This window comes from Microtus ochrogaster, linkage group LG4 (assembly GCF_000317375.1).
Source record: "Microtus ochrogaster isolate Prairie Vole_2 linkage group LG4, MicOch1.0, whole genome shotgun sequence".
In the NCBI taxonomy this organism is placed as follows: Eukaryota; Metazoa; Chordata; class Mammalia; order Rodentia; family Cricetidae; genus Microtus; species Microtus ochrogaster.
In genome coordinates, this window is record NC_022030.1 from 8,974,635 (window position 1) to 8,986,240 (window position 11,606).

Sequence of the window (11,606 nt, forward strand, 5' to 3'; positions counted from 1 at the left end):
GGCTTCCTGCCTGAGGGCTGCACACTGGCTCTACTGCATGGTGCATGGCACTGCCTGCTGCTCTACAGACCCAGCTTCCTGCCTCTGGGCTGCACACTGGCAGCTGCCTGCATTTCAGTCATCATTCCCACAATCACAGAGCTGTCAATCCGCTCCTTCAAATTTTAAGTCAAACCTTATCTTCTAATAAAGCATTCTTTGTTCTCATTTAAACAACGTTCTCATACCCTTTCCAGCTTTTAAGTTCTACCCATGCAACCAGCTTTCTTTTCATGTCAGAGTCAACCCATCCCAGCACAATCTCCCTTATAAACTCAATACAGATGAAGACTTGCTCTGTTCTGTTTACTGTTAAATCCCCACTCCCTAGATTGGAACCTATTACCATGGCTGCATGAAGGAATGCATAACCAATGTTTTGTGAGAAACAAGGAAAGGAGCACCTGGGGAAGAGCTAATGAGACACACAGAGAATGAAGGCAAACACAGGGGTAGCAGGTTTTGAAAAGCTTCTGTCCCCTATTTTATGCAGTGAACATAGTGCTAATAGATAAATACTTCAACTCCCCAGACTCTAAATTTATTTACTGAACTCAAATGTGAGATATGATGCTATCTTTCACTTACCTACAGTATTTCCAGAAGGAAACTTTACTGATGAATTGATTTTACTTTCTTCCGAAAGGTCAGATGTTTTCACAAGTAATGGACTTGTGGGATTAGTGTGATCTAGCAGAGAATTAAGAGGCAACAATACAAGAGACAGACATTTGCATTGATAAAATTCATAAGAGATCACATTAAAATATAAGACTTCATTTAGATATTGCAAAAAGTGTCATAAGACAACACAATCATTTTAATAAAACTGATATAAATCTGTTTATGGAAAACTTTGCATTTTTACTTGGTTAACTGTATCCTTATATCACAGTAGCAAACCACCCAAAATCTGGGCTATAAATGGTATCAATGCTGACTTATACAACCTATTTTCCAAGAAAACTTTACTAAGCCAGGCATGGTATTGCACATGGCCCTGATGTACTTGGGAGGCTGAGGCAGGAAGGTCAAGGGCTTGAGGTCAGCCTGAGTTACACAGTGAGAACCCACGTGGTGGTTTACCACCATCTCTAACCCCAGGTCCAGGACATCCAATGGCCTCTTCTGACCTCTTCAGGTACCAGGCACACAAGTTGCATACACACACATGGAAAATACTCATACATATAAAATACATCTAAACAATAACCACAGAAAAACCCCAGAATATCAGAAGTGTCTCATCTTCAAATGACCTGATTTATTCTGTAAAATTACCCCTTAAAAACCCCCATTTTAAAGCTTTATATAGTTAAAAAAATTTCTTTTTAAGAGCGACATTTATTTACAGGCGTAGCTCTGGGGGCATCTACAATTGAAGAAAAAGCAACCACTACTAGTGTGGTGGAGTGTGCCTTTACTCAAGGCACTCTAGAGGCAGAGGCAAAGGCAGATGGCTCTCTGTGAGTTCAGGGACAGCCTGGCCTACAGACAGAGTTCCAGGAAACCCAAGGCTATGAAGTGAAACCCTGCCTCAAAAAAACAAACAAAACAAGATCTTTTAAGAAAGAAATTCAACCCTTTGAAGACTAATTCCTTCTAGTGTTTCAGCAGCAAGCTGAGCCGTGCCTCCCTTACCACTGCTCGTTCTTTTCAGTTCCATCTCCTGCATGTGGATTTTGCTCGGAGTCATGCGAATGGGAACTGGATGGACAATAGCAGTGTCCTAGAGACAAGTGAAGCAAATACAGAATCAGCATTAGGAGTCACAGGACCCTGAAGACTGACAGCACAGAAAGCTCCTGCACAGCGTTTCTCATTCACAGTAATGCAAACAGGACAGCTTTAAAATTAAAAGCTCAATTTAAAAAATCAAGTTTACATACTCACTAATTTGATTTCATAATGTAATTTTAAATTGAATGATTAAAGATTTCATGAAAATTGCTTATTAAAAACAGAGTTCAAAACAATATATAAAAACAAACTGCAAAGGTTTGATGGGATTAGATAAACGTTAACCTTTAAGGTAAATTAAAATATTTCATGACAAATCAAAAGCTAAGTGACAGACTGAAAATTGTTTTTGCTAAACTGCTTAAGAAAATTTTGCTTTTTTTTAACCTACAAAACAAAAACAAGAATAGCTAGAAGTCTGTCCTACTGCAATTGTAGGTACATTAAATGCCTCCTATCCATAAAGGAATATACTACTTTAAAGGAACAATGAGGACCCTGCTCCCACTAACACATCAGAGTTTTATGATTGCAATACATCAAATATGTCTAAGCTTATGGAGAGGCGACTTCAAAGGAGTAAAGTAGTTGACAGCAGTGACTTCTGAAGGAAGGAAAGAGCAAAGGCCAAGAAAAGAGGATGACGACAGAGGAAAGACCTCAGAACCAGAAGGAAGGCAGAGAGGAGCCCTAGAAAGGAGGCCAGCTGTGTAGTGGGACCCTCTGGGGAAAGCCAGGGCAGAAGGGTGGGGCACCTCCTGTGTTCATCATGCTGTCTTTATAGGTGAGGTAAGTGGGTACGTGCAGGAAGGGGGAACTGGCCTTCAGTTTACGCTGGACACTGTTATGGTGATAAAACCGAGTGAACAGCAAACCCTTAAGGGACAATGACACATCAGCATGCGCCTTTTATTTTACAGGCTGTGGGCTTACTCTTATTGTCTAAACTTAAACAGTTTACAAGAAATTTGTCGCAGCTATTACAAGGACAAAATCATTTAGAGTAATTTCCTGTTCCTATTATAGTGAGAATCTAACCAGGATTCATGTAAATAACCAATAAACCCGAACCACTATCTTTCCCTGTACCTCTAAAACTAGAGTTAAAAGATTAATATCATATACAGGTGAATGTTCTGATTTCTCTTGCATTCTCAAAAAATATTGAAAATAATACATTTAAGTCACTGACGTATTTATGATTATAAAAATGTGGCTTTATCAATAACATCTTAGTTTAAAGAGTTTTTTATATTGCCAGAATTTTCGTTTTTGCTAACCTGGTAGGTGTTGGTGGCTACTCACTGAAGTTGGTTGTATTCTCTGATGATTTGAGCATGTTTGTACTTCTCCTTTACAGTTTCTGTGTGTATGTATCTTTTATGTTGATTTATGTCTAAATGATAGTTTTAAAAAATATACTTTATAGCATGTTTCCCAGTACATGATTAATATACTTAGTATTCTTTGTATTTTGTTTTTAGTATAATTAAACCATTAAAATAGTTTGTGTCTGTGACACTTTTAAATGTGCACAGACTGTTGTCTTGGACACAAAATTTTCAATACACTCACTGAATGGATTTTTAATTGTATGATTGTAATCCTTGATATTTTAATTGCTAAAGTTAGGTTAATTTATTCCCCTCTAAAGTGATTTTTTCCATTTTAACTATATTTTTATAATTTTTGTTTCATTTTTAAAGATTTATTTTTAATTGTTTATGTGGTGGTTTGAAGGAGAATGGCCCCACAGGCTCATATGTTTGAACACTTAGTGCTGTGCCCTTGTTCCATCGTGGACTGTAACCCCTAGAACTGTAAGCCCAATTAAAATCTTTTTTACTAGTTACCTTGCTCATGGTGCTTTGTCACAGAAATAAAAAAGAAACTAAGACTCATACATCTGTGTGGGGATGTGTACTAGTGCTCACTGAGGCCAGAGGCATCAGATCCCTCAGAGTGGCTTAACTTGGATGCTGGGAACCAAATTCCGACCTTCGCAAGAGCAGAATGAGCTCTTAACTACTAAGCCTTTTATCTAGCATCTTCATATATTCTTAAGCTATGAGATAAAACATTAAATTTGCTGTATCTTTCAAATGAATATAATTTCACTGCCTTTTTAAGAAACAAAACAAAACAAAAAACAAATCAGTCTCCTCATGTAGTTCTGACTGGCCTTTAACTCCCACGTGCTAGGATCAAAGATGTGAACTATCAGCTAATTTTATTACGTATTTTTATTTAAACACAAAGTACGTAATAAAAAAAAACTTGGTCTTAATTTTCCAAAAGGCATGCTAAGTCTGTACCAACCAATCAGATTTCAATAGCATGTTGTCCTTGCACAGTTACTGGCTACTGATGGTTTAATCCAGTGGCTTCTGTAGCCCAAAGAAGATCACAAAATACAGATGAACCTGACGTGGATGACCAGACCTAACCTCAGATAATGCACTCACTTTAATATGCCAATGAGGAAGCATGACTGTCTATAAAAGGTCATGCTTTCTCTCTGCTCTCATCCATTGTCTCCAAAGCAAAAACCGTAAACCAGACAAAACCCATCACACCACCATTAGAAAACCAGCAGCAGGCACTTTCTTTTACCTGTTCAAATCATCCAAAAGCCACTTCCAATTGTACGTTTATATCATGTAGCTGGGAGCCTAACTAAGATAATTCAGGACATTTTATACTGTCACAGTTAAGCTCATCTCTCCATATTTTCTACATGCCTGCCATCCTAATACGACCTCCTATCTAATCCAGTCCTGCCTACTTTCCATTCCAGTGCTAAGAGGTCATCGGCTGTTTGACCCATGACTTCTTCACACTGTTAGCGAAGTCTTCTTCCCCAGTTGCCCTTCCTTACCTATCTCATTCTGGCACTTGGTGCTAGCTCTTAGTTGACAACCAAGTGAGGCTGATCTTAGTGTGGCCTACTGAGATGTCTCCATCTGGATTCAATTACATTCTTTAACCCCTAGCCTCCCCCAACACATATGTGTGCCATATGCTATCACCACACAAAACTTATCTTGCTCACGATATGGTCTGCTCCGAAGGCTGCTCTCTACTTTTGCCAACTCCCACTCTCAATCAGGACACACAGGGAAGCACTTCCATGACCTCCAGCACGCAGCCTGCCCACTTTTCTTTTTCCCGTTTTTCTCTTTTTTTCTCAGTTACTGGGCATCCCTGATACTCTGGGTGGAAAATTCTCCAAAATCTGTCCCTCTCCTGCCAGGCAGATGCTTGCCAGCCTCCACTGCTGAACCTGCCAGCTTTTTAGACCCTAGCTTAAAACCATGATTTTTTTTTCTTCTTCGTCTCCATCTTCCACCTTCCTGACAGTTGCCAAGAATCACATCAGTGGTTCTCAACCTGTGGGTTGTGACCCCTTTGGGATTGAATAACCCTTTCACCGGGGTTACATGTGAGATATCTTGCACATCAAGTATTTATATTATGATTTATAACAGTAGCAAAGTTACAGCTATGAAGTAGCAATGAAAACGATTTTATGGTTGGGGTCACGACGACAAGAGCTACATTAAAGGGTTGCACTGTTAGAAAGGCTGAGAAACACTGAGTTAAAACTTGCTTGCCCTGTTGTTTTCCTCTTAAATGCTAATAAAAGGGTTCTTGAGCTTTAAAAAAAATTATCAATAACTAATGTATCTTATTTGTCTAAAACTTCCACAAACACTCTGGGTTGAACTACCCAATCCCCTCTGCCACCTCTGGTTCTGTTCAGCCATATACCATGATAATTATCACAATCAGCATTATCATGATCATCAACTAACAGTAATTAAATTGGTTTGTTGAAGACTGAAGTCTTGTTTCTGGCACCTTTCATTTCTGTAGAATATTACAGAAAGGGTGCTGGTCTACCAGGTGATCAAGCTAAGCCTTTTTATATGCTGACCCACTCAGCTCTAGAGCACTCAAGAACAAAGACTAGAACATTTCATTTGCCATCAGTCTAGAATGTCCTTGGTGATCACATTCACCCTAGCAGCATATTCTCCCGGAAGCTCAGAAAACTTCAGCTTCACTAGAACTGCGAAGCTGCTGTGGTGTGTGATACTGTGTAAGAGGTGCCAAGTGTCAGTAGAGCAGTAGAGCAGGCTGAGTTTTCACAGACTATCAAAATTTTGTTTTTAAAACCACCCCATTAAATGAAAATATTAAATTCAAACTAGAACAGCAGTGTGAGTTTGTTTTTGCTCCCCCTACCCCATGGTGATTCGGCTAAACATGTCCTGATTCACTTAACTGTAATCCCTGTTTATTTATACAAGCCTCACAAAGGGTCGTGGGAGAGTGTGGTTACAGGCTGTAGTCTGCAGACTGGCAGCATTAAGGTAGTAAATGAAGTGTCAGACACTAACATAAGAGGACACAACTAACTGCAAGTAGAGTTTTCTCCTAATAGAGAACCTAAAATGAGGATGGAAATGGGTTGGAGAATCAAGATTTAAATTTATCATGTCCCCCGACCCCTGCAACACACAAAGATACTATAAGAAGCTGATTGTTAAGTATTTAATAGTATGACCTGTATTTGACCAAATTCAGAAGTCTAAATTCAAGTTTAAAATCTCAATAAACTATGTCTTATTTTCTTAGTCTTATGCCAAGTTATAGTGATAAAAAGTACTGAGTTATATAAAAAGTTTGGGTCTTTTCCTGATTTTTTTGAGAGTCTCTCTCTATGTAGCCTAGAATCGTGGGTCTCAGCCTCCCAAGTGCTAGAACTTTGGGAACTGTCACCATGCCCTGTTTTTTATCACCAGAGTTGGTACTCATGAATCTGGACTTTATTTCTAACATATAAGAACATCAAATTTTCTTTTTCGACATTTCCCACCAGTCTGGAGTAGAGTTCAAGGTAAGCTTGGGCTACACAAGACTCTGTCTCAAAATCAAACCAAAAGCAAACAAATAAGTAAGCAAAAGCCCAGCTGCTGTCCTTGCCTGGTCTGAAAGACCGTTAACACAATCAGTAATTATGCTCCCTATCTTTTAAGTATTAGAAAAATAATCAAGTTTTTTAAATTGCTAGTTCATATAACATTTCCATTAGTTAAACTACACAATAACTACGACAGGACTAATAAAAGCAAAGCTTAAAGCTGAAAGAGACTTAAAAGTAAACTCTTGTTCTACAGCTTGTCATGTCCCAAGGGACCAGAACTGTGGCTGCAGCAAAATTCTCAATGTTTTCTATTTCTCATGAAGTTTTCAGAAATTAAAAACAAAGACAAGGTTTAAACACAGTAGAAAAAGAAGCAAATGCATGAGTAATCCACATACTAACTAGCCCCTGAGACAATAAATTATAGCCTTAACATTTTTAAACCATTCATACATTGCGTTTGGATTTAGTTCAGCAGCTATAAAAGCATCCTCTATAAAATTGTAAAACACATTGAAACTTCATTAATTTACTGCTGAAGCAGTATTTTCTTTAAATCCCACTTTCCCCAAAACCACACTAAACACCAAGACCCTTTAAGCTGGACATGCGCTGGCTGTCTCTGATCAAAAGCATCTACAAGACAGAGCTCAGTTCCAGCATGACCCAGGCTCTTGGCTCAGACCTCAGCAACGGCGGAGGAGGGCACAGACATGAACGCCATGTGTCACTCTCTCTGCACCCTTCTTTTCTGCCCACTAAAGAAAGTGCCACCTTTACATTCTCCTTCCTCCCTAGTTACTTTCTTCTTTTCATCAGTATGCTTATTAGCATGTGTCCTCCGTAAAGGAAACAAGAGAAAAAGACCACACAAAGGAATGGATAGTAAGAAGAATGATTTCCAGCTAAGTTTAAAAGATTTCAAGGATTTGAGGGGCAGGTAGCGGTATAAGTCCATAGGGACAGAATTTATTTTTAAAATCAGAATATGAACTTTGTAGCATTTTTTTAAAAAGCGACACAGAAAATCACAGAAGACAAGACAGAGGCTCTGTGGCACAGGAGTGATCTCTATCCATTTGCTTTTGTTGTGCTGAACTCAATTTTCTTTACCAGAACTCAAGACACCAATTAAACAAAAGGTATGTTATTGGGAATACTAAAAAATGACACTGCATAAATATTTACATATAGAGTACATGTTACATGACGTATAAGCATACACATAAAATAATTACATAAGGTTACTCCACTGATACAAGCAGTATATTTAATAAAGCATACACTTAGCAGATGGTAACATGGCTAACTAAATCAACTGTCACAAAATACTCCTCACAGACACATGTACCAGATTTTAAACATAAAGTTTTCTCTAACCAAAATACAAAGAATAGCAAAAGTGTTCTTTCACTATTAAGCACACAAAAAATCAAAAGGCCTGCCAAATTTCCCTCTAAGCACTACACTGAATCATGCATATCGCTAAACCATAATGATGGAAATTGGGTTAATAAAATTAATTTCAAACAAGCAAGCTAAGTGATTGACTTACAGGATCAGCTGGTGCAATGTTAGAATCAAATTGGGTCAGAGTTTGTGAGCTTGAAGAGCGTTCACTAAATGTCTCCCACTGCTGAACAGACAGAGGAGAGATAAGTCAGCATGGGGAGAAGCGCAGAGACCACTGGAGAAGACTCAGCAAAGTCATTCAGAGGCTGCACTGTAAGCTGCGTTCCCAGATTAATAAACTTCTGTAGTTTCTAATTCCCACAATCACTTCATATGTGTCTATGCTGGGCCATCTTATTGACATAAGATGACTATCTTCATAATCAAATGTATGGTAAATTTTTAATGCAATCTCTATAGATGAGATTAAAACTCTTACAAAATTAAGAGTCAAAACACCATAAAGAAAACAAAGGATAAATGATGAAAATGGCAACCAAGATGAAATGCACAGGGGTTGTCTTGTCTAGAACAAAGTTTAACTTCAAATCCTGTTAAACTCCAGTTAAAACACTCATTTAAAGAGGCTAAGGAGCTGACGTTCTGATAAAATAGAGCATTCAGCGCGACTTGCCAGTGCGGCCCCTGAAAGAGGATTCCATCATGTACGTGCACATACCTTTTATGTATGCATAGTTATTTAATAAGATATCACAGATAAAATGCAAAGAATTCTGGAATAATAACATTTGAGCTTATTTGTCAATTTGTAGCAAGTCAACCTCTGCCATCAGCACTATGAACAGGGCCATGCCAGATCACAAGACAGAACTGCCAATCAGGCACCCTCCCCATGCTAGGAAAATCAGAATGCGGCCATGAGAGCAAATCAAGCATCTGAGTATGTGTTATACACAGGAGATGCATGGGAAAAACTACTTTTCTAAAAGAGGTACACAAAGAAATATCATACCTCTTAAAATAGGTGGAATGATAAGTCAACATTAATTACAGTAAATTCCATTTGAGATCTTAATAACAGCACAGAATTTTTACATCAAAACTGTATCAAAACTATCATTTGAATTTGATTCTTAAAGTGATGAGTAGTCCTCTAAAGAGGAAAACAACTACTTACACATATACAATATATACACATGAATGCTTACACACAGACACAACTACTTCATTAACCAGAATCCTATATATGATTCAATTTGTGAGAATATATACTTTTATGCTTCAAAGTTCAACTTTCTATTTAAAATAGTGATATTCAATGTGAGTAGACATATAGAAATTAGATTTTAGCAAATGAGAGTACTGCTGAAAATTACCTACAAAATGGTTAACAGAAGCATTTAGCAACATTTTCTACAGATTATTTTAACTTGAAAAATAATGATTTAAAGTTGTGAGTAAAGCTCACAATAGCTCACTTTTATCATGAGCTTTCATATCAGAAACTCATTTACCAAATTTGATAATATAATTAATTCCTTCTTCAATAATGGTTGTTGCAAGGATTTAGAAGGAAGTGAACTGTCTACATATTAGAAAACAGCTTACATGCAGAACTAAGCCCCATGACAAGGACAGCACCAGGCTCAGTCATCTGACTTCTGGCCTACCAGGTAGCTGTGCACACTCGGCTGAGTTACACAACCTCTGTGTTTCAGTTTCTCCATCTTTAACATGAAATTAGAAATACCTACCTCATAAGAGTGTTGTGAGGAAGTATGAAGTTAAATTAGGAAAAGAGCCTTTTGAACAGATTAGTGTATCAAAAGTACTTTAAAAAGTTAGGGATTATTGTTAGTGTTTTCTCCTATAGCACCTTATCTATATCCATCAGTGACAAATAAACAATGAAATATTAAGTTTGTAGTAGATAAAATATATTTTATTAAATATAAAATATTATATTATATTGCAATTATATATTTAATAACTATTATCAAAACAGTTTAAATCATTATCTCACTAGCATTTTGGTCTTTTATACAAAGCAACAAAAATTATGTCTTTTATGATCTTCTTACAAAGTATTTTATAAAATAAAACCTGTTAGGACCTTTTGCAAGGATAGCACATGTACCTGAAATCAGAACTGAAAAGTACTTTTATCCCCATCTCTCAATCAGTGGTCACATCTGATTCCTTTAGAATGGACTCTGGAGTCTAATGCTTGGGAAGAGTTGCGCTTGTGTACAAACTGTCCACAATGGCCTGACAGTACTCCATTAACTTAACGTTGCTTTTAAAAACATGACAAAAAGTCCAAGTGCAGCCTTATAATGCTAACCCTACCCATAAGCATCTCTACTAGCAAGCTCTCCAAGGCTCCCTCCCGCCCTCCTCACACACATGCAGCTAACGGTTTACGTCCAACTGAAGGTGGTGCTGCAATGGAGGAGCTATGGGCACACAGAATTGCCAGTTCTCCATTTCCCAGCAGCCCCAAATTAACTAGCATGACTTTAACAAAATATTTTTCTGACTTTAAAAGACGGGAAAGCACAAAGGTTTGCTTTCCCTAAAGTCAACTTATAGATAGGAAACTCAGTTAACAAGGGAAGTTGTTTATAAGGCTAAAAATGGAGGTGGCCAGAGCACAGCAGTTCTTCAGAGGGACCTCAAGGGGTATGAGGATGGGGTGCTAGGCCTTCCACTTACTGCTGAGAGTGCTCTCCTACTCCTGTACAGCCCAAGTCCAAGCCGTCGGGAAACAGTGCATTTGCCCCTATTGTTTTGAATACCACTGGCCATAGTTAATAGGGTAAAAATACTTCATTTTGTATTATTATTACTATTTTCTTTTGAGACAGGGTCTCTCTACATGGTTCTGGCTGTCCTGAAACTCACTAGGTAGACCAGGGTAGCCTTGAGCTCACACTGATCTTCCTGCCTTTGCCTCTCAAGTGCTAAGATTAAAGGTGATGCCACCGTGCCTGGCCTCCATTTTGTATTTAAATAAAACTAATTTTAGTTTGGGTTGCAGAAAATACTTCTTTTATGCAGAAAGCTACACTGGTGACTTGTCTCTTGTATCACTTTAATGCTATGATTGCAAACGTGTCCTCACCTATCCTACATATACAACTGTGAAGATTCAGTGGACATACAGCTGATAACACAGCAAAGGACTTGTGTCCAAATCTTGCTCTTGAGTCTCCTGAGACACAAGATCTGGTTAAGTCACTCCCTCTTCGACTTTCAATTTATGCATCTGCCCTACCTAATTCAGAAGGCTTTAGTGCGGATGGATGGTGGAAACCATATGACAATGCACACAGTACAAAAAACTCACAAGCCACATGATTACTACTCTTTCTGTCACCTTTTTAGGTCTTCTAACTGTGTACACACTAGAATCCTGTGCTGTGTGCACTGGAGGAACCCCGTGCTGTGTGCACTGGAGGAACCCCGTGCTGTGTGTACTAGA

The 11,606-nt window shown here is 38.2% G+C and overlaps 1 protein-coding gene across 6 annotated transcripts in view; it reads right to left on the reverse strand.

The window, feature by feature from the left end:
• The window catches only part of Reps1 (RALBP1 associated Eps domain containing 1), a 71,339-nt gene that overhangs the window by 9,208 nt on the left and 50,525 nt on the right, over positions 1–11,606 (reverse strand). For 3 of the 6 annotated variants that reach the window (XM_013351437.2, XM_005360981.3, XM_005360980.3), the window contains exons 10-12: positions 8,265–8,345; positions 1,681–1,768; positions 628–729 (exon numbers count right to left, since the gene is read on the reverse strand). In XM_013351437.2, coding sequence (XP_013206891.1) covers positions 628–729; positions 1,681–1,768; positions 8,265–8,345 — 271 coding nt within the window. The remainder of the gene's footprint in view (positions 1–627; positions 730–1,680; positions 1,769–8,264; positions 8,346–11,606) is intronic. The other 3 variants (XM_005360983.3, XM_005360982.3, XM_013351436.2) reach the window with 2 other exon arrangements.